We start from the raw sequence: 24,458 nt of genomic DNA, 5'->3' as shown, positions 1-24,458 counted from the left end.
GAGGAGAGCTGGCAGCAATGTCATTATGTATAGCACAGCCCCCCCCCCATAGCAGGCCGCCGGCCCCGGGGGGGATTACTCTGCACCTAATGCTGCATAAGGGGATTAGAGCTATTTGGGGCACATTAATTCCAAGTAAAACATATAATATTTTATGGAGATGAATCCAAACATAAAACACCCCCGACGTAAACCTCTTTAGTTTATTTCCATTCCCCAAAGCTGATTAATGAGTTAAAGACGCCCTGCACTTCATCTAATAGAATAGGCCGCCATTTCTCCTCTGTCTATATGTGTATAGGTGCCGGCGAGAAAACGGCAGAAAATTATTACGGAAAATTAATTAACCCATTGTGCATAAAGCACTGTATTACTGTGATTCCAGAGATGACCAATGAAGAGCATAGAAAACAATAATCAAATTATATATAGTATTGCGTGTATTATCCCTGTACTGTGACATCACTGCGTGTAATATCCCTGTACTGTGACATCACTGTGTGTATTATCCCTGTACTGTGACATCACTGTGTGTATTATACCTGTACTGTGACATCACTGTGTGTATTATCCCTGTACTGTGACATCACTGTGTGTTATATCCCTGTACTGTGACATCACTGTGTATTATCCCTGTACTGTGACATCACTGCGTGTATTATCCCTGTACTGTGACATCACTGCGTGTATTATCCCTGTACTGTGACATCACTGCATGTATTATCCCTGTACTGTGACATCACTGCGTGTATAATCCCTGTACTGTGACATCACTGCATGTATTATCCCTGTACTGTGACATCACTGCGTGTATAATCCCTGTACTGTGACATCACTGTGTGTATTATCCCTGTACTGTGACATCACTGTGTATTATCCCTGTACTGTGACATCACTGTGTGTATTATCCCTGTACTGTGACATCACTGTGTGTATTATCCCTGTACTGTGACATCACTGTGTATTATCCCTGTACTGTGACATCACTGTGTGTATTATCCCTGTACTGTGACATCACTGTGTGTATTATCCCTGTACTGTGACATCATTGTGTGTATTATCCCTGTACTGTGACATCACTGTGTGTATTATCCCTGTACTGTGACATCACTGTGTGTATTATCCCTGTACTGTGACATCACTGTGTGTATTATCGCTATCACATTTATATCAGTATGAAGAAGGGACTATGCCACTGCCAGACACCTCTGTGCCCTTCAGACTCCCGAAGAGATTAAGGAGGTAACATGATGGTATCATATGCTTCATCCCTTATTCCCCCACCTGCCCATGCACATTAAGCTATGGGCTAATCCCACCAAAACTGTTTGGATCAGCTGACGTTCATCTAACACGTACGGCCGGTTTACGACCTTTCCTGTCCCAGAATTATTCCAGCAGGGAACTGGTATCCATCATTCTATATGATCAGGGACATGCAGTTCTATATAAAGCCACATTGACTATCAAATCACAAGGTTAGCTCTGCTACATCTAACACATTCAGCTCTGTAAACTGCCTACTGATTTATCTGTTTAGCAATGTGCACTGGCAGATGGAGCAGCGGGACTACAACTCCCAACAGAAATGTGCCTCCTCTTTTCCCAAGTGAGATTTTTAAATAGAAGTAATTTACAAACCTATATAACTTTATGAACCAGTTGATTTGAAAGAAAAATACTTTCACCGGAGTACCCCTTTAAGCACATTACCCAGGCTTACAAAATTAATGACCTATCCTCTGGATAGGATAATTATTAGATAGTTGGGGGTTGGACTCCCACCAATCAACTGTTTAAAGTGGTAGTTAGCCCCAAAAATTTTTCTTTCAAATGAACAGGTGCCAGAAAGTGCCAGAAATTTGTAATTTACTTTTATTAAAAAAATATACAGTCTTCCAGTACTTGTCAGCTGCTGTATGCCCTGCAGGATGTGGTGTTCTTTCTAGTCTGAAGAGGAGGAGAGGTTTTCTAAAGGTATTTGCTCCTGCTCTGGACAGTTCCAGACATGGACAGAGGTGGCAGCAGACAGCATTGTGTCAGACTGGAAGAATACACCACTTCCTGTGGGACATACAGCAGCTGGTAAGTACTGGAAGACTTGAGATTTTGTAATAGAAATATATTACATATCCCTGGTATTTGCTGGGATTAGTTCATTTGAAATAAATAAAATGTTGGTGAACTATCCCTTTAAAGGAGCTGTGGTACTGACGTTTTATAAGGCTGGATAGACACTCCCAGTAGGTTCAGTAGGTATATAATTTACAATACACAGACACTGAATTTATAAAACACAATGAAATACAAAAAAAAAAAAACTATAAAAAAGGAGGAAAGTAATAGGAAACATCACTCAGAATGGGTTAAAGTCTTTTCGGAGTCCAGCATCATCATCTGACTCGGCTAGGAACAGCACACATAAGCATCGCCCGCAGGTGTACCCAGATGGTTTCTGCAGCACAGTCAGTTTTTTGCTCTAATAGTATTGTATTTGCATACTAAGTGGAACAAGCTATAAAAAATTTATTTTAAACTGCCCCCCCCTCCAGTTCACTAGCACACCATCATCACACCATCACAGGGATACTGATTCACATTCTCTCTGACTCTCTTCTAGCGCTCATTGCTATCGTCTGCCATCTGATAAAAAGACGGATGTAAGCGTCCAAGGTTGCAGGGTAATACTAGAAAAAAAATCTGTTCCAAGGAAAAAGTTATAAGAAATCTGCTAGCAATTCTGAGTCCTGAAAACACCATACAGTACTATACACAGGATAGGGACGGGAGAGGAAACCAACCAGGTCAGGAAACCCATATTTCAATGTTCCAACCACAGCTACACAAGTGCCCAGGAGGTGTGCACCTCACATTATGTGAGCCCTAACCCATCTACTGAGCCTATCGCTAACCACGGGGGTCTTCCCTTCTCCATTATTATATGCTCCTTCTTCTAGACCCGTCCTCTCCCTTCTACTTTATGGTCCTCCTTCTAGACCCGTCCTCTGCCTTCTACGTCACGTTATGCTTCTCCTTCTAGACCTGACCTCTCCCTTCTACTTTATGGTCCTCCTTCTAGACCCGTCCTCTGCCTTCTACGTCACGTTATGCTTCTCCTTCTAGACCTGACCTCTCCCTTCTACTTCATGGTCCTCCTTCTAGACCCGTCCTTTGCCTTCTGTTTTCCTCTATGCTCCTTCTTCTAGACCCGTCCTCTCTCTTCTACATTACTATTTGCTTCTCTTTCTAGAACTGTCTTCTTCCTCCTATATTACTCTGTGCTCCTCCTTCTAGACCCATCCTCTACCTTCTCTATTATTCTATGCTCCTTCTAAACTTGTCCTCTGCCTTCCATAATACTCTGCTCTCTTTCTTCTAGACTTTTCCTTACCTTTTACTATATTCTCTGCTCCTCCTTCTAGACCCATCCTCTGCTTTCTATTTTGCTTTATGCTTCTCCTTCTAGATGTGTCCTTTCCATTTTACATTAGTCTGTTATCTGTCCTCTAGACGTGTCCTTTCTCTTCTACGTTACGGTCCTTCTTGACCCGTCCTCTGCCTTCTCCATTACTTTATGCTTCTCCTGCTAGACCTGTCCCCTCCCTTCTACTTTGGGGTTCTCGTCCTTGACCTGTCCTCTGCCTTCTCCATTACTTTATGCTTTTCCTTCTAGACCTGTCCACTCCCTTCTACTTTATGGTCCTCCTGCTAGACCTGTCCCCTCCCTTCTGCTTTGGGGTTCTCGTCCTTGACCTGTCCTCTGCCTTCTCCATTACTTTATGCTTCTCCTTCTAGACCTGTCCACTCCCTTCTACTTTATGGTCCTCCTTCTAGACCCGTCCTCTGTATTGTTCATTATTCTATGCTCCTTCTTCTAGACCTGTCCTCTCCCTTCTACACTACTCAATGCTTCTCTTTCTAAAACTGTCTTCAGCCTTCTATATTAGGGTGGGTTCACAATGAGGAATTCTTGCGGATAAATTCAGTGGAATTACGTCGCCTGTACAGGCGCCTTTCCGTCGGCTCCATAGACACCATTTTATGGGCCGTCTGATTCCGCATTCCATGAAAAGAATTGATGTGCGGAATCAGCCGGCACATAGAATGGTGTCTATGGAGCCGACGGAAAGGCGCGCGTACAGGCGACGGAATTCCACGGAATTTATCTGCGAGAATTCCTCAGTGTGAACCCACCCTTACCCTGTGATCCTCCCTCTAGAAATGTCTTCATCCTTTCTTTTCCCTTCCATGCAGATCTGTCCTCTCCCTTTAGGGGCGGATTAACTACTTAACAACTTCTTTTTTGTTTTTATTTTTTTAGTCTCCCACCTCCCATTCAGACTTGCCAGTAAATCCGGTGTCTTTTTGAAGGGGGGGGGGGGGTGGAATGGTGGAATTGTTCAAGTCTGGTATGAAGGTGTTATTTAGTCACAGTATGGTGGTATTGTTTATGTCTGGTGTGGTGGTGTTATCTAGTCACAGTATGGTGGTATTGGTCAGGTCTGGTATGGTGGTGTTATCCAGTCACAGTATAGCGCCATTGGTCAGGTCTGGTATGGTGGTGTTATCCAGTCACAGTATGGCGGTATTGGTCAGGTCTGGTATGGGTGTTATCCAGTCACAGTATGGTGGTATTGGTCAGGTCTGGTATGGCAGTGTTATCCAGTCACAGTATGGTGGTATAGGTCAGGTCTGGTATAGCAGTGTTATCCAGTCACAGTATGGTGGTATAGGTCAGGTCTGGTATGGCAGTGTTATCCAGTCACAGTATGGCGGTATTGGTCAGGTCTGGTATGGCAGTGTTATCCAGTCACAGTATGGCGGTATTGGTCAGGTCTGGTATGGTGGTGTTATCCAGTCACAGTATGGCAGTATTGGTCAGGTCTGGTATGGTGGTGGTAAATGTGATGCCTGGAGCTATTACCTACCAATCCTGTGGTGAGAATTCTGTCAGACGTAGGGCTGGGCGGTATACCGCAAAAATACCGATACCGTCACTGGCGTCGGTTAACCGACCTCAACTTAGCCAGGACGGTATCTGCGGTAATTTTGTGTTTGCCAGAGAGCTTCTGCACGCAGTCGCGGCCCGGCGTGAGCGCTGCACGTTATGTGCAGGGACGCCGGAATCAGAGTGGGAGGTGGAGGAGCAGCAGGGCCCAGGTGAGAATGCCCGCCCCCGGCACCCGTCCTGTCTGAGCGCCCGCCCTCCCCCTGTCCCATCCGGCGTCCCTGCACACACAGGACATTAACGTGCAGCGCTCGCCGGGAGGGGGAGTTGGGGGACCGGCACCAGTCCTGTCCGAGCGCCCTTCTCCTCCGGCCGGCGAGCGCTGCACGTTAATGTCCTGTGTGTGCAGGGACGCCGGTGTGCGCGCGGGAAGTGGAGGAGCTGCAGGGTCCAGGGGAGAATGTTCCTGAGTGCACAGCCCTTCCCCCGTCCCGCCGATCCTGTCCCGTCCGGCGTCCCTGCACACACAGGACATTAACATGTGCAGCGCTCACCGGCCGGAGGAGAAGGGCGCTCGGACAGGACTGGTGCCGGTCCCCCCCCTCCTCCCGGCGAGCGCTGCACATTAATGTCATGTGTGTGCAGGGACGCCGGTCAGATCTCAAGGTGGAGGAGCATATGCATGCAGCTCCCTGTATACCCATCCACCCCTGCCCGCCCCCCTGTGTACCCATCCACCCCTGCCCGCCCCCCTGTGTACCCAGCCACCCCTGCCCGCCCCCCTGTGTACCCATCCACCCCTGCCCGCCCCCCTGTGTACCCAGCCACCCCTGCCCGCCCCCCTGTGTACCCAGCCACCCCTGCCCGCCCCCCTGTGTACCCAGCCACCCCTACCCGCCCCCCTGTGTACCCAGCCACCCCTGCCCGCTCCCCTGTGTACCCAGCCACCCCTGCCCGCCCCCCTGTGTACCCATACACCCCTGCCCGCTCCCCTGTGTACCCATCCACCCCTGCCCGCCCCCCTGTGTACCCAGCCACCCCTGCCCGCCCCCCTGTGTACCCAGCCACCCCTGCCCGCTCCCCTGTGTACCCAGCCACCCCTGCCCGCCCCCCTGGGTACCCAGCCACCCCTGCCCGCCCCCCTGGGTACCCAGCCACCCCTGCCCGCCCCCCTGGGTACCCAGTCACCCCTGCCCGCCCCCCTGGGTACCCATCCACCCCTGCCGGCCCCCCTGTGTACCCAGCCACCCCTGCCCGCCCCCCTGTGTACCCAGCCACCCCTGCCCGCTCCCCTGTGTACCCAGTCACCCCTGCCCGCTCCCCTTTGTATCCAGCCACCCCTGCCCGCCCCCCTGGGTACCCAGCCACCCCTGCCCGCCCCCCTGGGTACCCATCCACCCCTGCCCGCCCCCCTGGGTACCCATCCACCCCTGCCGGCCCCCCTGTGTACCCATCCACCCCTGCCGGCCCCCCTGTGTACCCATCCACCCCTGCCGGCCCCCCTTTGTACCCATCCACCCCTGCGGGCCCACCTGTGTACCCATCCACCCCTCGCCGCCCTCCTGTGTACCCATACACCCCTGCCCGCTCCCCTGTGTACCCATCCACCCTTGCCGGCCCCCCTGTGTACCCATCCACCCTTGCCGGCCCCCCTGTGTACCCATCCACCCCTGCCGGCCCCCCTGTGTACCCATCCACCCCTGCCCGCCCCCCCGTACACCCCTGCCCACCTCCCCGTAGAGGAGATAGATAGATAGATAGGGAAGAGATAGATAGGAGATAGATAAATAGGAGATAGATAGATAGATAGATAGATAGATAGATAGATAGGAGATAGATAGATAGGAGATAGATAGATAGGAGATAGAAGATAGATAGATAGGAGATAGATAGATAGATAGATAGATAGATAGATAGGAGATAGATAGATAGATAGATAGATAGATAGATAGATAGATAGATAGATAGGAGATAGATAGGAGATAAGATAGATAGGAGATGGATAGATAGATAGATAGATAGATAGATAGATAGATAGATAGATGAGAGATAGATAGGAGATAGATAGATAGGAGATAGATAGGAGATGGATAGATAGAAGATAGATAGATAGATAGATAGGAGATAGATAGATAGATAGATAGATAGATAGATAGATAGATAGATAGGAGATAGATAGATAGGAGATAGATAGATAGGAGATAGATAGATAGATAGATGGATAGATAGATAGGAGATAGATAGATAGATAGATAGATAGATAGATAGATAGAAAGATAGATAGATAAATAGATACATAGATAGAGAATAGATAGATATAGATAAAGCAGCAAGAGTCCGCAGCACACCAGCATGTAGTGAAGAGTGGTTCATTCCATCAAATAAGGTGCAGGATACGACGTTTCAATTCACTCCAGAATCATTTTCAAGCATGCTTATCTCTTCACTATATGCTGGTGTGCTGCGGACTCTTGCTGCTTTGTATTTTGGAATCCCCTGCCAAAGGCCTTTCTGTGTTCAGCACCCTCTACTTCAGCCTTGGATGTGCGTCTGTCACGAACGATAGATCGATATCTTTACAGCGTGTCAGTGCAGTGCCATCTACAGCCCCCTATAATGTACGTCCCTGTACTGTCACCTGTATATACTATATACCCATCATATATACTCTGGGTACCTATAGTACATAGCTATATACCTGTATATACACGTCCTGTAGTGTGCACATAGCTGTATACCTGTATATACATGTCCTGTAGTGTGTACCTAGCTTGGGTTGCTGCTCATTGAGTTACTGTACTTTTTTTTAACTTTATTGAAACAAACTATCCCCAGTTTGGCACCGCCGAGTGGGTGTGGCTTGTAAAAGGGGTGTGTCATATTTATTGTCCAATTATCGTTACCGCAGCTACATATGCGATAAACCGCGATATTGATTTAGGCCAATATCGCCCAGCCCTAGTCAGATGGCTCTAATCATTGATTCAATGTAGAAATTTGTTTACGTTTTAAGCAGTTAAAAACTATGAAAATGCGATTCAGAGAATGTTTCTACATGTAGAGAAATGCATGTGGCGAAACCATGCTCCCCCACGCTCCCCAAGATGGGGCGTCTTCAGGTTTAGTGCCTAGGGCAGCAGCAGCTCTCAATACAGCCCTGCCTAGAGATGCTCATAACCCTAATGACTGGGACAAAGAACATATCTGTACAGGCACTTACCGACTAAAGCTTGGAAGAGGTTACTTTTGAACATACGGATGACCTTCTCGATGGCCTCTTTGAGCTGCCGTTCCTCCGTTTTCCGCAGCTTGCTGCAGTATTCCTCCAGAAGTGACAGCGCTCGCTCAGTATCTGCACGTAAAACCAGAAAAACTCAATGACACAGCCTCTGGGGTTAATAAAGTTATACTGTGCACAGAGCAAGCTTAAAGGAACACTCTGGCTAAACCGATACACTATGTTATGTCCAGGTCTGGGCCTGAGAAGGTAAGATACAAAGATTCTTTTATTGGTGTCCACAGCCCATAGACTCATTTCTTAGATAGACACAGCCCATAGACTCATTTCTTAGATAGACACACCCTATAGACTCATTCATAGATAGACACACCCCATAGACTCATTCATAGATACACACCCCATAGACTCATTTCTTAGATGGACACACCCCATAGACTCATTTATAGATAGACACACCCCATAGACTCATTCATAGATAGACACACCCCATAGACTCATTTCTTAGATAGACACACCCCATAGACTCATTTCTTAGATAGACACACCCCATAGACTCATTTCTTAGATGGACACACCCCATAGACTCATTCATAGATAGACACACCCTATAGACTCATTTATAGATAGACACACCCCATAGACTCATTCATAGATAGACACACCGTATAGACTCATTCATAGATAGACACACCCCATAGACTCATTCATAGATAGACACACCCTATAGACTCATTCATAGATAGACACACCCCATAGACTCATTCATAGATAGACACACCCTATAGACTCATTCATAGATAGACACACCCATAGACTCATTCATAGATAGACACACCCTATAGACTCATTCATAGATAGACACAGGCTTCCCAATACACAAACATTTGACAAAGAAGAACTTTTTTGTGTTGTCTATGGGAGGGGAGGCTGAAGCTAATAAAATAGATATGAGATAGATAGAAGATAGGAGATAGATAGATAGATAGATAGATAGGAGATAGATAGATAGGAGATAGATAGATAGATAGGAGATAGATAGATAGATAGATAGATAGATAGATAGATAGATAGATAGATAGGAGATAGATAGATAGGAGATAGATAGATAGATAGATAGATAGATAGATAGATAGGAGATAGATAGATAGATAGATAGATAGATAGGAGATAGATAGATAGATAGATAGATAGGAGATAGATAGATAGGAGATAGATAGATAGATAGATAGATAGATAGATAGATAGATAGATAGGAGATAGATAGATAGATAGATAGATAGATAGATAGATAGATAGATAGGAGATAGATAGATAGATAGATAGATAGATAGATAGATAGATAGGAGATAGATAGATAGATAGATAGATAGATAGATAGGTAGATATAGATAGATAGGAGATAGATAGATAGATAGATAGATAGATAGATAGATAGATAGATAGGAGATAGATAGATAGATAGATAGATAGATAGATAGATGTTTGCAGATCTGTTTGGGCAGAGGATATAATAACGTGACTAGAAGCGGCAGCAGTGCTGTCATTTTCAGAGGCAGCAGCCACTGAGATCTCGGGCTCTGCTAATCCTGCGCTGTCCTTTTTCTCTTAGTCACCGGCTCCTTCCACCACACAGATTCATATCATTTTACATTCATGTTCCAGATGAGGAGTTACGTAATGAGGAGATTACTGACCAACACCGTGCACGGATTTACTGACTAAATGTGGATTCAATTAGCCAGATTATCTACCAGGAAGCCACAGTGTCTTCTCCCATCACTATATACAGGGGGGTATGGAGAGGAACATAGGAAAGCAGAAGATACTATACTATGGGAGGATAGATAGATAGATTAGATAGTAGATAGATAGATAGATAGATAGGAGATAGATAGATAGATAGATAGATAGATAGATAGATAGATAGATAGATAGATAGATAGATAATAGAAGATAGATAGATAGATAGATAGATAGATAGATAGATAGATAGATAGATAGGAGATGAGAGCAACTCAGGCATGCTGGGGTCCGTCCTGACCTGAGCGCACAGCATTTGATTATCGGTGGCTGAACAAGTTGGATATAGCCCTAGGCTAAATCCATGTTTTCCAGGCCTCCCTAGGGCTGCATCCAACTTCTTCAGGCACCAGTAATCAAATGCTGTGCGCTCAGGTTCAGGCGGACCCCAGCATGCACGGGTTGTGCTCATCTCTAGCAATCCATTGTTTTATCCCTGACAACCCTGTGTATCAAACCTCAGCTCACTCTCCCAGCTTTATCTTGGACACCAGTTGTGTCTACAATGTAGGTAACAACCCTTCAGATGTTTATAAGGGATCTGAGGGGTATTCCCCTTAAACATAACTTTTGATATGTTGCTGCCCATGGTGAGACTAGCAATTCCTTCCATGTGTGTTATTATCTATTCAGTCTCCTTTCCCCAGTTCTGAGCTGCTGCTTTCTGATGAAGACACGAAAGTCTGTGTGTGAGCTTTTCTCTCTGTCTCCCCCCCCCCCTCCTCCCTCCATTCTAAAACGGCTGATGTAAACAAGTCCCTGCCAGACTTTATCTGCAACCTGACCTCACATTAAAGGGGTAGTGCGGCAGTAAACAATTATTCACAGAATAACACACATTACAAAGTTATACAACTTTGTAATGTATGTTATGTCTGTGAATGGCCCCCTTCCCCGTATCCCACCACCCCCACCCGTGTACCCGGAAGTGTAGTGCTTTATCCTTACCTGATCCGTGCCGACACGCGTCCGCCATCTTGTGCCAAACGTCATCATCGGCCGGCCGGCCCGAACACCTTCGATCTTCCCGAGTGCCGGCCGCGTCATTAGCTGCTCAGCCGCGATTGGCTGAGCATAACTGTGCTCGGCTAATCGCGGCTCAGCGGCTGATGACGGTGTTCGGGCCGGCCGGCCAAAGATGACATTTGGCACAAGATGGCGGACGCGTGTCGGCACGGATCAGGTATGTATAAAGCACTACACTTCCGGGTACACGTGCGGGGGTGGTGGGACACGGGGAAGGGGGCCATTCACAGACATAACATACATTACAAAGTTGTATAACTTTGTAATGTGTGTTATTCTGTGAATAATGTATTACCGCCGCACTACCCCTTTAACCCTCCTAGCAAGGAAGCTACAATGTTGCAGATACAGCCTGCCAATGACTTGTTTACATCAGCCGTCTCAGAAGGGAGGAGGAGGGGGAGACAGATAGAAAAGCCCACACACAGATTTTTGTGTTTTCAGCAGAAAGCAGCCGCTCAGAACTGGGGGAAGGAGACTGAATAGATAATAACAAGTATGGAATGAATTGTTAATCTCATCATGGGCAGCAACATATCAAAAGTTAAGTTTGCATAGAATATCCCTTTAAGGTCCCCATATAATTTATACTGATGGTGGCGAGACTGTCCACTGGCGGCCACAGTATGAAGTGTTTGGGGGAGCCCAAGTCTCCACTGGCATTTTATGTCGGTGTAGATAGGGGTTGAGCATGATAAATTGTCCCTGCCCGCTGCCGCAAGAGTATGCTGGCTGTGAATATAAGGTGATGGGTGTGATTATACAGCCAGGGGATATGTATTAGGTATAGAGATGAGCGAACCTGGAGCATGCTCGAGTCGATCCGAACCCGAACTTTCGGCATTTGATTAGCGGTGGCTGCTGAAGTTGGATAAAGCTCTAAGGCTATGTGGAAAACATGGATATAGTCATTGGCTGTATCCATGTTTTCCAGACAACCTTAGAGCTTTATCCAAGTTCAGCAGCCCCAGCTAATCAAATACAGAACGTTCGGGTTCGGATCGACTGGAACCCCAACCCGGTTCGCTCATCTCTAATTAGGTATATACGCCCCTCAATGTAAAACAATCACACACCCTTCTGGTCTGGTAATCTGTATGAAAAGCTGCTCTATGGTCTGTATTAAGGGGAAACCTGGGTCTGATAATAAGGGGACTGAGGTCTATATTTTATAGGGTCTACTACGGGGTCTCTGTTATTGCAAATCAAAAATCAGAACTTAGAGAGTCTAGGGGAATCTGTGTTTATACATGAGGTCTGTATTTGCTCAGAGGGTTGGGGTCTGTATACAGTGGGTCTGGGGTCTATATTTATTAGATCTGTATTAGTTGAGGAGCTCTTGTCTAAGGTCTGTATTTATGTAGGGGACTGGTCTGGGGTCTTTATTAGTTTAGTGGGTCTGGATTGTGGTCTGTATTAGTTTAGGGGGTCTGGCCTTTGGCCTGTATTAGTTTTGGGGTCTGGTCTGTAATATGTATAAGGTCAAGGGTTCAAATTTGTGGTCTTTATTAGTTTAATGAATCTGCTCTGGGGTCTGTATTAGTTTAGGGGACTGGTCTGAGCTCTGTATTGGTTTAGGGGTCTGATCTGGGGTCTGTATTAGTTCAGGGTTCTGGCCTGGAGTCTGTGTTAGTTCAGGGGACTGGTCTGGGGTCTGTATTAGTTCAGGGGTCTGGTCTGGGGTCTGTATTAGTTCAGGGGTCTGGTCTGGGGTCTGTATTAGTTCAGGGGTCTGGTCTGGGGTCTGTATTAGTTCAGGGGTCTGGTCTGGATCTGTATTAGTTCAGGGGTCAGGTCTGGGGTCTGTATTAGTTCAGGGGTCTGGTCTGGGGTCTGTATTAGTTCAGGGGTCTGGTCTGGGGTCTGTATTAGTTCAGGGGTCTGGTCTGGGGTCTGTATTAGTTCAGGGGTCTTGTCTGAAGTCTGTATTAGTTCAGGGGACTGGTCTGGGGTCTGTATTAGTTCAGGGGACTGGTCTGGGGTCTGTATTAGTTCAGGGATCTGGTCTGGGGTCTGTATTAGTTCAGGGGTCTGGTCTGGGGTATGTATTAGTTCAGGGGTCTGGTCTGGGGTATGTATTAGTTCAGGGGACTGGTCTGGGGTCTGTATTAGTCTAGGGGTCTGGTCTGGGGTATGTATTAGTTTAGGAGTTCTAGTACGTTCTCTGTATTAGTTTAGGGGTCTGGTGTCTGTATTAGTTCAGGGGTCTGGTCTGTTTTCCGTATTAGTATAGAAGTTCTAGCACTTGCTCTGTATTAGTTCAGGGGTGTGGGGTCTGAATTTGTTAATGGGGGGGGGTCTATATTTATTTATTAGTTCAGGTCTGTGGTCTGGATTTGTTTGTAGAGGTCTAGTCTATAGTCTTTACTAGTTTAGAGGTTCTGGTTTGGTGACTGTATTAGTTTAGGGGTACGGCTTGGGTTCTGTGTTTATGGGGTCTGATGTCTGCATTAGTTTGTGGGGGTCTGGTCTGGTCTGGTCTGCGGCCTGCATTTCTTTGTAGAGGTCCAGATTGTATTGATTTGGTGGCTCTGGCCTGTGCTCTGTATTAGTTTAGTGGTCAGGTCTGTAGAGGTCCAGTCTCTGTCCACTATTCACAGAAACGGCTCATATTTAGAGACAAGCGAATCGCTCAATTAAACAAAGCATAGCTCTTCAATTGATCTGCGCTCCGCTCATCAAGCCGCCGGCCTTTCAGCGCTGCTCCGCTTTCTGCGGCTTCTTCCAAGATGCTGGGAAAAGCTGGATCCAATCTTGGGTAACTTCTCCCAGTTTCTCAGGATTGGATCCAGCTTTTCAGCTACAGCCGGGGTGGAGCGGCAGAAAGAGAAGAAGCAGCTCTGAAATGCCGGCGGCTTGATGAGCGGAGCGCAGATTAAAAGAAGCGCTTTGTTTTGTTTAGATAAGCGAATCACTTGTCTCTAGTCATATTTACTATTTGCCACAACTCAGCAGGACACAAGTAGAAATATTAGGGCCCTATTCAACCGGACGATTATCGTTCGCATAATCGTTAACGATTAACGACCTCAAACGACCGCTATTGCGAAAGACCTGAAAACGTTCACTCATTTCCATGGAACGATAATCGTTACTTATGATCGTATTTGCGATTGTTATTTCTTCGCTTTTGCGTTCGTATCTACTGCGAACGACCGAACAACATCTTATTCAATGTGAACGATTTGCGAACGTTTTGCGAATGAGCAACGATAAAAATAGGTCCAGGTCTTATAAAGCGATCAACGATTTCTCGTTCGGTCGTTAATTGTTAACTGCTATTCAAACGAACGATTATCGTTTAGATTTGAACGATTTAACAATAATCTCAACGATAATCGTCCGGTGGAATAGGGCCCTTACTCACTGTGCTTCTCCGCAGAATCTCCCTGCTGTCCTCCCTTAAAGGCTAGTAAACGTCTATGGCAAGTGTATGCAACTATATGGCACTTACATTCAATATAAAACTTCCAGCGTGAATTACATATATATTAGACGAGTGTTTCCGCCCTTTCAGCAACAGCAGGAGAACCACAGATTAGGGAAAACTGCCCAAAACTTGCTGTGAATATATATATATATATATATATATATATATATACAGTGGTACCTTGGTTTAAGAGTAACTTGGTTTAAGAGCATTTTGGTTTAAGAGCTCACAGTTTTTCAAAATTGTGACTTGGTTTAAGAGCATTGTTTTGGTTTAAGAGCTCCCTGTACTAGGTGGGAGCGCGAGTGGAGGAGGGGCATGGTCTACATAGCGGGGTCTACAGCACTGTACTCCGACCCAGGAAGTCTCCCTCACCTTCCAAATCACAGCAGATCCACTTCAGGCTGGGGCTTGCATCAGGGGACAGGACTGTGGAGGTAATCTCTCCATAGCTGTAACCCCTCTCTCCCCGGACAGAGAGCGCTGCATGTATGTGCCCACATCTGCCCTGCTCATTCCTTCATGCTCCCTGCAGTCTCTGTCAGCCCTTGTGTTTCCCATCCTCTCCATTACTGTACAGTAACTTATAATATCACAGATTCTGCTGTTTCTGAATGTTTGTTTCATTTGTTTTACATGTTATTCAGAATAATAAATCATTATTTTGGGGGTGTGGAACCAATTGTCTGCATTTCTATGATTTCTTATGGGAAAATTTGCTTTGGTTTAAGAGTGGATTTGGATTACAAGCGCGGTCCCGGAACGAATTATGCTCGTAATCCAAGGCACCACTGTATATATATATATATATATATATATATATATATATATATATATATATATATACTGTATATACTGTGTTCCCACTTCAGGAACATATCAAGCAAAGGTGGCAGTCAGGGGAAGGGAACCTTGGCTCTCCAGCTGTTGCAAAACTACAACTTCCATCATGCCTGGACAGCCAAAGCTAACGCTTTGGCTGTCCAGGCATGATGGGAGTTGTAGTTTTGTAACAGCTGCCGAGCCATCCATTAAACAGCCATTAACAGATTTCATAAACATTATTAGCGTCCGTTTATATAAGAAGACGGAAGTTTTTTTGCCTGATATGTTCCTTTAGTGGGGACTTGGCACGAGGCTGAAGTTGGTTTCTTATTCGGCCAGTTTCTTATTCGGGGCTGAAGTTGGTTTCTTATTCGGCAGTTTCTTATTCAGAGGATTTTTCTTTTTCCTGTTTTAGCCATTATTCCTACAGAAAATTAATAATATTCATACCCTACCATAAGTGAGGGGCCCTGAGGGGAACGGTGATAAAAATGGCAAAAAAGATCCCACGGTTGGCATAAAAATGGGCATGAAAGTAAAACCACAAAATTATTATTTAAAAATAAAAATGAGTTTGGGCCACTGATCTCACACTGATAATACACAGAGAGGGATGCCCTGCATCATACCCAAGAGAGTCCAGCCTGGCCCAAAGTGGTTCTGGGTATAAAAACTGGCATCAAAGTGGGCACATAGCCATTTTTCATGATTTGAATAAGTAACAGCTATTTTCAAAGGGTTAAATGAGTTTGGGCCACTGATCTCACATTGATATTGCACAGAGAGGGATGCCCCGCATCATACCCAAGAGAGTCCAGCCTGGCCCAAAGTGGTTTTTGGTATAAAAACTGGCATCAAAGTGGGCAGATTGGCATTTTTTCCTAATTTGAATAAGTAACAGCTGTTTTCAAAGGGTTAAATGAGTTTGGGCCACGGATCTCACATTGATATTGCACAGAGAGGGATGCCCCGCATCACATCCAAGAGAGTCCAGCCTGGCCCAAAGTGGTTCTGGGTATAAAAACTGGCATCAAAGTGGGCAGATTGGCATTTTTTCCTAATTTGAATAAGTAACAGCTTTTTATAAAGGGTTAAATGAGTTTGGGCCACTGATCTCACACTGATAATACACAGAGAGGGATGCCCTGCATCATACCCAAGAGAGTCCAGCCTGGCCCAAACTGGTTCTGGGTATAAAAACTGGCATCAAAGTGGGCACATAGCCATTTTTCATGATTTGAATAAGTAACAGCTGTTTTCAAAGGGTTAAATGAGTTTGGGCCACTGATCTCACACTACGTACACACAGATAGGCATGCCCCGCATTACATCCAAGAGAGTCCAGCCTGGCCCAAAGTGGTTCTGGGTATAAAAACTGGCATCAAAGTGGGCACATAGCCATTTTTCATGATTTGAATAAGTAACAGCTATTTTCAAAGGGTTAAATGAGTTTGGGCCACTGATCTCACACTGATAATACACAGAGAGGGATGCCCCGCATCACATCCAAGAGAGTCCAGCCTGGCCCAAAGTGGTTCTGGGTATAAAAACTGGCATCAAAGTGGGCACATAGGCATTTTTCATGATTTGAATAAGTAACAGCTGTTTTCAAAGGGTTAAATGAGTTTGGGCCACTGATCTTACACTACGTACACACAGATAGGCATGCCCCGCATCAGATCCAAGAGAGTCCAGCCTGGCCCAAAGTGGTTCTGGGTATAAAAACTGGCATCAAAGTGGGCAGATGGGCATTTTTGTCCTATTTTGAATAAGTAACAGGTGTTTTCAAAGGGTTAAATGAGTTTGGGCCACTGATCTCACACTGATAATACACAGAGAGGGATGCCCCACATCACATGCAAGAGAGTCCAGCCTGGCCCAAAGTGGTTCTGGGTATAAAAACTGGCATCAAAGTGGGCAGATGGGCATTTTTGTCCTATTTTGAATAAGTAACAGGTGTTTTCAAAGGGTTAAATGAGTTTGGGCCACTGATCTCACACTACGTACACACAGATAGGCATGCCCCGCATCAGATCCAAGAGAGTCCAGCCTGGCCCAAAGTGGTTCTGGGTATAAAAACTGGCATCAAAGTGGGCAGATGGGCATTTTTGTCCTATTTTGAATAAGTAACAGGTGTTTTCAAAGGGTTAAATGAGTTTGGGCCACTGATCTCACACTGATATTACACAGAGAGGGATGCCCCGCATCACATCCAAGAGAGTCCAGCCTGGCCCAAAGTGGTTCTGGGTATAAAAACTGGCATCAAAGTGGGCAGATGGGCATTTTTGTCCTATTTTGAATAAGTAACAGGTGTTTTCAAAGGGTTAAATGAGTTTGGGCCACTGATCTCACACTACGTACACACAGATAGGCATGCCCCGCATCAGATCCAAGAGAGTCCAGCCTGGCCCAAAGTGGTTCTGGGTATAAAAACTGGCATCAAAGTGGGCAGATGGGCATTTTTGTCCTATTTTGAATAAGTAACAGGTGTTTTCAAAGGGTTAAATGAGTTTGGGCCACTGATCTTACACTACGTACACACAGATAGGCATGCCCTGCATCAGATCCAAGAGAGTCCAGCCTGGCCCAAAGTGGTTCTGGGTATAAAAACTGGCATCAAAGTGGGCACATAGCCATTTTTCATGATTTGAATAAGTAACAGCTATTTTCAAAGGGTTAAATGAGTTTGGGCCACTGATCTCACACTGATAATACACAGAGAGGGATGCCCCGCATCACATCCAAGAGAGTCCAGCCTGGCCCAAAGTGGTTCTGGGTATAAAAACTGGCATCAAAGTCGGCAGATGGGCATTTTTGTCCTATTTTGAATAAGTAACAGGTGTTTTCAAAGGGTTAAATGAGTTTGGGCCACTGATCTCACACTGATAATACACAGAGAGGGATCCCCCGCATCACATCCAAGAGAGTCCAGCCTGGCCCAAACTGGTTCTGGGTATAAAAACTGGCATCAAAGTTGGCAGATTGGAATTTTTTTCTGATTTGAATAAGTAACAGCTATTTTCAAAGGGTTAAATGAGTTTGGGCCACTGATCTCACACTGATAATACACAGAGAGGGATGCCCCGCATCACATCCAAGAGAGTCCAGCCTGGCCCAAAGTGGTTCTGGGTATAAAAACTGGCATCAAAGTGGGCACATAGGCATTTTTCATGATTTGAATAAGTAACAGCTGTTTTCAAAGGGTTAAATGAGTTTGGGCCACTGATCTTACACTACGTACACACAGATAGGCATGCCCCGCATCAGATCCAAGAGAGTCCAGCCTGGCCCAAAGTGGTTCTGGGTATAAAAACTGGCATCAAAGTGGGCAGATGGGCATTTTTGTCCTATTTTGAATAAGTAACAGGTGTTTTCAAAGGGTTAAATGAGTTTGGGCCACTGATCTTACACTACGTACACACAGATAGGCATGCCCCGCATCAGATCCAAGAGAGTCCAGCCTGGCCCAAAGTGGCTCTGGGTATAAAAACTGGCATCAAAGTGGGCAGATGGGCATTTTTGTCCTATTTTGAATAAGTAACAGGTGTTTTCAAAGGGTTAAATGAGTTTGGGCCACTGATCTCACATTGATAATACACAGATAGGCATGCCCCGCATCACATCCAACAGAGTCCAGCCTGGCCCAAACTGGTTCTGGGTATAAAAACTGGCATCAAAGTTGGCAGATTTGAATTTTTTCCTGATTTGAATAAGTAACAGCTGTTTTCAAAGGGTTAAATGAGTTTGGGCCACTGATCTCACACTGATAATACACAGAGAGGGATGCCCCGCATCACACTGATAATACACAGAGAGGGATGCCCCGCATCACACTGATAATACACAGAGAGGGATGCCCCGCATCACACTGATAATACACAGAGAGGGATGCCCCGCATCACACTGATAATACACAGAGAGGGATGCCCTGTGGGTCCTTAACAGACTTTGGAGCAAATGCCAAACTTTACTGAAACGGTAATGAGGATTAAGGTAAAACACACCTTTATCCATGGTGTTTTTGGTGCAATAAGGAGCTATCAGCAGTTTACATTAATCTAACTGGCTGACAGTTCCCCTTTAATAATGGTCATTATTTGCCCTTATTTTTACTTTGTTTAAACATAGCCTAAAGCAGGGGTCTCAAACTCAATTTACCCGGGGGCCACTGGAGGTAGAGTCTGGGTGAGGCTGGGCCGCATCAGGGTTTCCACAAGATACACAGGAGGTGAGGGGATGATGGGGGTGACAGAGGAGGTGATGATGGGGGTGACACAGGAGGTGATGATGGGGGTGACACAGGAGGTGATGATGGGGGTGACACATGAGGTGATGATGGGGTTGACACATGAGGTGATGATGGGGGTGACACATGAGGTGATGATGGGGGTGACACAGGAGGTGAGGGGATAATGGGGGTGACACAGGAGGTGAGGATGAGGGTGACACAGGAGGTGAGGGGATGATGGGGGTGACACAGGAGGTGAGGTGATGATGGGGGTGACACAGGAGGTGAGGGGATAATGGGGGTGACACAGGAGGTGATGATGGGGGGTGACAGGAGATGATGATGGGGTGACACAGGAGGTGGGGGGATGATGGGGGTGACACATGAGGTGAGGTGATGATGGGGGTGACACAGGAGGTGATGATGGGGGTGACACATGAGGTGAGGGGATGATGGGGTGACACATGAGGTGAGGGGATGATGGGGTGACACATGAGGTGAGGGGATGATGGGGGTGACACATGAGGTGAGGGGATGATGGGGGTGACACAGGAGGTGAGGGGATGATGGGGGTGACACATGAGGTGAGGGGATGATGGGGTGACACATGAGGTGATGATGGGGGTGACACAGGAGGTGATGATGGGGGTGACACATGAGGTGAGGGGATGATGGGGGTGACACATGAGGTGATGATGGTGGTGACACAGGAGGTGAGGGGATGATGGGGGTGACACATGAGGTGATGATGGTGGTGACACAGGAGGTGAGGGGATGATGGGGGTGACACATGAGGTGATGATGGGGGTGACACAGGAGGTGATGATGGGGGTGACACAGGAGGTGAGGAGATGATGGGGGTGACACAGGAGGTGATGATGGGGGTGACACAGGAGGTGATGATGGGGGTGACACAGGAGGTGAGGAGATGATGGGGGTGACACAGGAGGTGAGGGGATGATGGGGGTGACACAGGAGGTGATGATGGGGGTGACACAGGAGGTGAGGAGATGATGGGGGTGACACAGGAGGTGAGGGGATGATGGGGGTGACACAGGAGGTGATGATGGGGGTGACACAGGAGGTGATGATGGGGGTGACACAGGAGGTGAGGAGATGATGGGGGTGACACAGGAGGTGAGGGGATGATGGGGGTGACACATGAGGTGATGATGGGGGTGACACAGGAGGTGAGGGGATGATGGGGGTGACACAGGTGAGGGGATGATGGGGGTGACACAGGAGGTTATGATGGGGGCGACACGAGGTGATGATTAGGGTTACACAGGAGGTGAGGGGATGATGGGAGTGGATTTAGCATCAGGGGTACAATCGGTGCCGGAGGGTCCTATTCGGACCTCAGAGGTGTCTGGCCAGCTGCCAGAGAACCGAGTCGGCGAGGAGTCGTGGTGTGGTGTGTGTGGAATATGGACCGAAACATGGGGCATGCCCGGCGTCCAGGGCCACCAGGTAGAAGCAGCGGCGGCCATGGACGCCGGGGCTGCACCATCTTCTGGTACACATTCCACTCCCGTCACAGCCCGAGGCGTGGGGAGCCCGGCGCACCACGACTCCTCGCCGGCCCGGTTCTCTGGCAGCTGGCCAGACACCTCTGAGGTCGGAATAGGACCCTCCGGCGCCGATTGTACCCCTGATGCTAAATCCACTCCCATCATCTCCTCTCTGCCCCGATCACTATCTTGATGCCGCCGCTCCCGGATCCGGCAGCCGCAGGGGGACAGCGAGCAGCAGACGCTGCTGTACCCTGCTTCCCCTGTGATTAGCCTGACTCTCTCCATCTTTCCCCCGGCAGCATCTCCAAGCCCTGTCCCCCACAGAACGCTGCTGAGCTGCTGCTGGGGGAAAGAAGGAGAGAGCTGCAGCGGTGCCGGGTGCCGGGACATTGCTGAATGATAGCAATGTCCAGGCACCAAAGCTTTATATATTTATTTTTCCCCCCTCCGGCCTTGTACCCCCCAACCTGCGGCGAGTACCCCCTGGGGTACGCGTACCGCAGGTTGAGAAACACTGACATAGAGCACAGAGAGCACAGTGTCAGTGACACAGGGCCGCACTTACAGTAAAGTTACCATTGAGGTGGGGGCCGCAAACTAGTGTCCCGAGGGCCGCAGTTGGCCCGCGGGCCGCAAGTTTGAGACCCCTGGCCTAAAGGGTTATCCTGGAAAAATTGAAAAAAAAAAGAACGAAAATTAACCCTTAACTAAAGAACTTATATATTCCTTGTTGGTTTTACTCGGAGATTGCTGGTCCAGTCACATGATGCAACCTTTCTTACAGTGATGTCCTACTTTCTTTCATCTTCTTGGGTATGGTGACGTCAGCACTTGGGGGCAAAGCCATCTCTCGTACCCAGAATGGCCTTCCTACACGTGCGCAGTGCGATCATTAGTATTGCAGCATGCATCTGCTAATCCCACTGGGTACAGGGACATCAATTCTCCCGTAATCAGGTTCTGCTGGCTACAAGGGCGGTCTTACTGGCTACAAAGGGGTCCTATATGGCTACAAGGGGACCCTGACATTGCAGGCAACACATAGGACAAATATATTTCAATGGCCCTGTTCACACATCTGTACAAGTGTTCAGGTCCACGTCCCGCGCTACAAAAAAATAAAGGATAGATTATAGTGCGGACTTGCATTTGCGGCACGAATCATTGTCTTCTACATAGTGCTCCGTAAACTGCGTAGCACTGTTACTGCACATTCATAGTGCGGTCCACCATTACAGGTCCGTATTCACTGGCTGAACTATGGATGTGTGAATGAGGCCTAACATAGCCTAAAGCAGACCTGTCAGCAGAAAACATTGCTGCAGGTATTGTTATTATAGAAATGTATTCAGGGTTAGCCGAGAAATGTTTAATAAGAAGAGATGGGACAGCTAATTCTGGGATCCTGTTATGCTGACAAATGCCTCCTGAGTACTTTAGCCCTGTTTGCTTAAAGGGGTAGTGCGGCGCTAAACATTTATTCACAAAATACCCAGAACCAGTTTGGGCCAGGCTGGACTCTGTTGGATGTAATGCGGGGCATCCCTCTCTGTGTATTATCAGTGTGAGATCAGTGGCCCAAACTCATTTAACCCTTTGAAAACACCTGTTACTTATTCAAATCATGAAAAATGGCTATGTGCCCACTTTGATGCCAGTTTTTATACCCAGAACCACTTTGGGCCAGGCTGGACTCTCTTGGGTATGATGCAGGGCATCCCTCTCTGTGTATAATCAGTGTGAGATCAGTGGCCCAAACTCATTTAACTCTTTGAAAACAGCTGTTACTTATTCAAATTAGGAAAAAATTCCAATCTGCCCACTTTGATGCCAGTTTTTATACCCAGAACCACTTTGGGCCAGGCTGGACTCTCTTGGATCTGATGCCGGGCATCCCTCTCTGTGCAATATCAATGTGAGATCCGTGGCCCAAACTCATTTAACCCTTTGAAAACAGCTGTTACTTATTCAAATTAGGAAAAAATGCCAATCTGCCCACTTTGATGCCAGTTTTTATACCCAGAACCACTTTGGGCCAGGCTGGACTCTCTTGGGTATGATGCGGGGGATCCCTCTCTGTGTATTATCAGTGTGAGATCAGTGGCCCAAACTCATTTAACCCTTTGAAAATAGCTGTTACTTATTCAAATCATGAAAAATGGCTATGTGCCCACTTTGATGCCAGTTTTTATACCCAGAACCACTTTGGGCCAGGCTGGACTCTCTTGGGTATGATGCAGGGCATCCCTCTCTGTGTATTATCAGTGTGAGATCAGTGGCCCAAAGTCAATTTTATTTTTAAATAATAATTTTGTGGTTTTACTTTCATGCCTATTTTTATGCCAACCGTGGGGTCTTTTTTGCCATTTTTATCACCAGTCCTCTCAGGGCCCCTCACTTACGGTAGGGTATGAATATTATACATTTTCTGTAAGAATAATAGCTAAAACAGGAAAAAGAAAAATCCTCTGAATAAGAAACTGCCGAATAAGAAACCAACTTCAGCCTCGTGGACTTGGCCATAGTTTGTTTTTATGTGGCAGAAAACTGTGTTAGTTGCAAATTTAAATATGACAACAACAATGAAAAAAAATAAAATAATATAAATATTAATCAGAAAGTTTGAACTGACAATAAGATATGAAAACATTAAAGAAAGAATAAATTTATTTCTGCAAAATAAAATATATATAAATTTAAAAAAATAAATATTTATTAAATATATATATATATATATATATATATATAAACACATATATATATATATATATAAATATATACTATATGATATAATATTATATAGAATATATATATTATTTTGCATTTTATACGAAAACCTGCTCATTATAGCAATAACACAACCTTCTATCCAATAATATAATCGCAACCATGAATTATTATAGAATGTTTTACATATTTAAAAAAAATAACTAAAATAAATAACGCTATAATATTAATATAAAAGGTATAAAATATTCCACACGTCAATCACAATACACATACTACAAGATTATAAATCTCAGTCATAAATTACGTTACGATAACTATTCTTACAGGATACAACCACTACGATATAATAATAAGAATTAGAGGACGATAAGCCATTGCCCACCTTTCTTCTTCACTGGCATTCTCCCCGGCTGTTATACTTAAAGGAGAAGAAGTCCAGATTGAAATTTATTGCCTATATAAAATATATATATATATATATATATATATACTGTATAGTAAACGGATTCCTGCGTTTCCTTCGTTTTGGTGAACACGGAGAAAAAAAAAATTGTAAAACTAAAATTGGAAATTAAAAAAAAAAAAGTAATTTTAAAAATTAAATCATCATCAGCGGAGGAGTTACTTATATTTTAAAAATTGATGCATAGCCAAGAAATAGGGAGAACACCATCCAGGAAGCTCCAAAACTTTTTTTTCCAGCTTTTTCAAATGGA

General features: G+C 45.9%; 1 protein-coding gene across 1 annotated transcript in view; it reads right to left on the bottom strand.

Annotated features, from left to right (window-relative positions):
- DLG2 (discs large MAGUK scaffold protein 2) overlaps window positions 1–24,212 on the bottom strand; it is an 818,767-nt gene extending 794,555 nt beyond the window's left edge. The window contains exons 1-2 of the mRNA XM_069969704.1: window positions 24,125–24,212; window positions 8,169–8,300 (exon numbers count right to left, since the gene is read on the bottom strand). Coding sequence (XP_069825805.1) covers window positions 8,169–8,300; window positions 24,125–24,143 — 151 coding nt within the window. The 5' untranslated portion in view covers window positions 24,144–24,212. The remainder of the gene's footprint in view (window positions 1–8,168; window positions 8,301–24,124) is intronic.
- Window positions 24,213–24,458: the final 246 nt, after the last annotated feature.

This window comes from Dendropsophus ebraccatus, chromosome 5, assembly GCF_027789765.1.
Source record: "Dendropsophus ebraccatus isolate aDenEbr1 chromosome 5, aDenEbr1.pat, whole genome shotgun sequence".
NCBI classification, from domain to species: Eukaryota; Metazoa; Chordata; class Amphibia; order Anura; family Hylidae; genus Dendropsophus; species Dendropsophus ebraccatus.
Note: the sequence above shows the minus strand (reverse complement) of the source record. Positions and strands in the feature narration are given on the sequence as shown.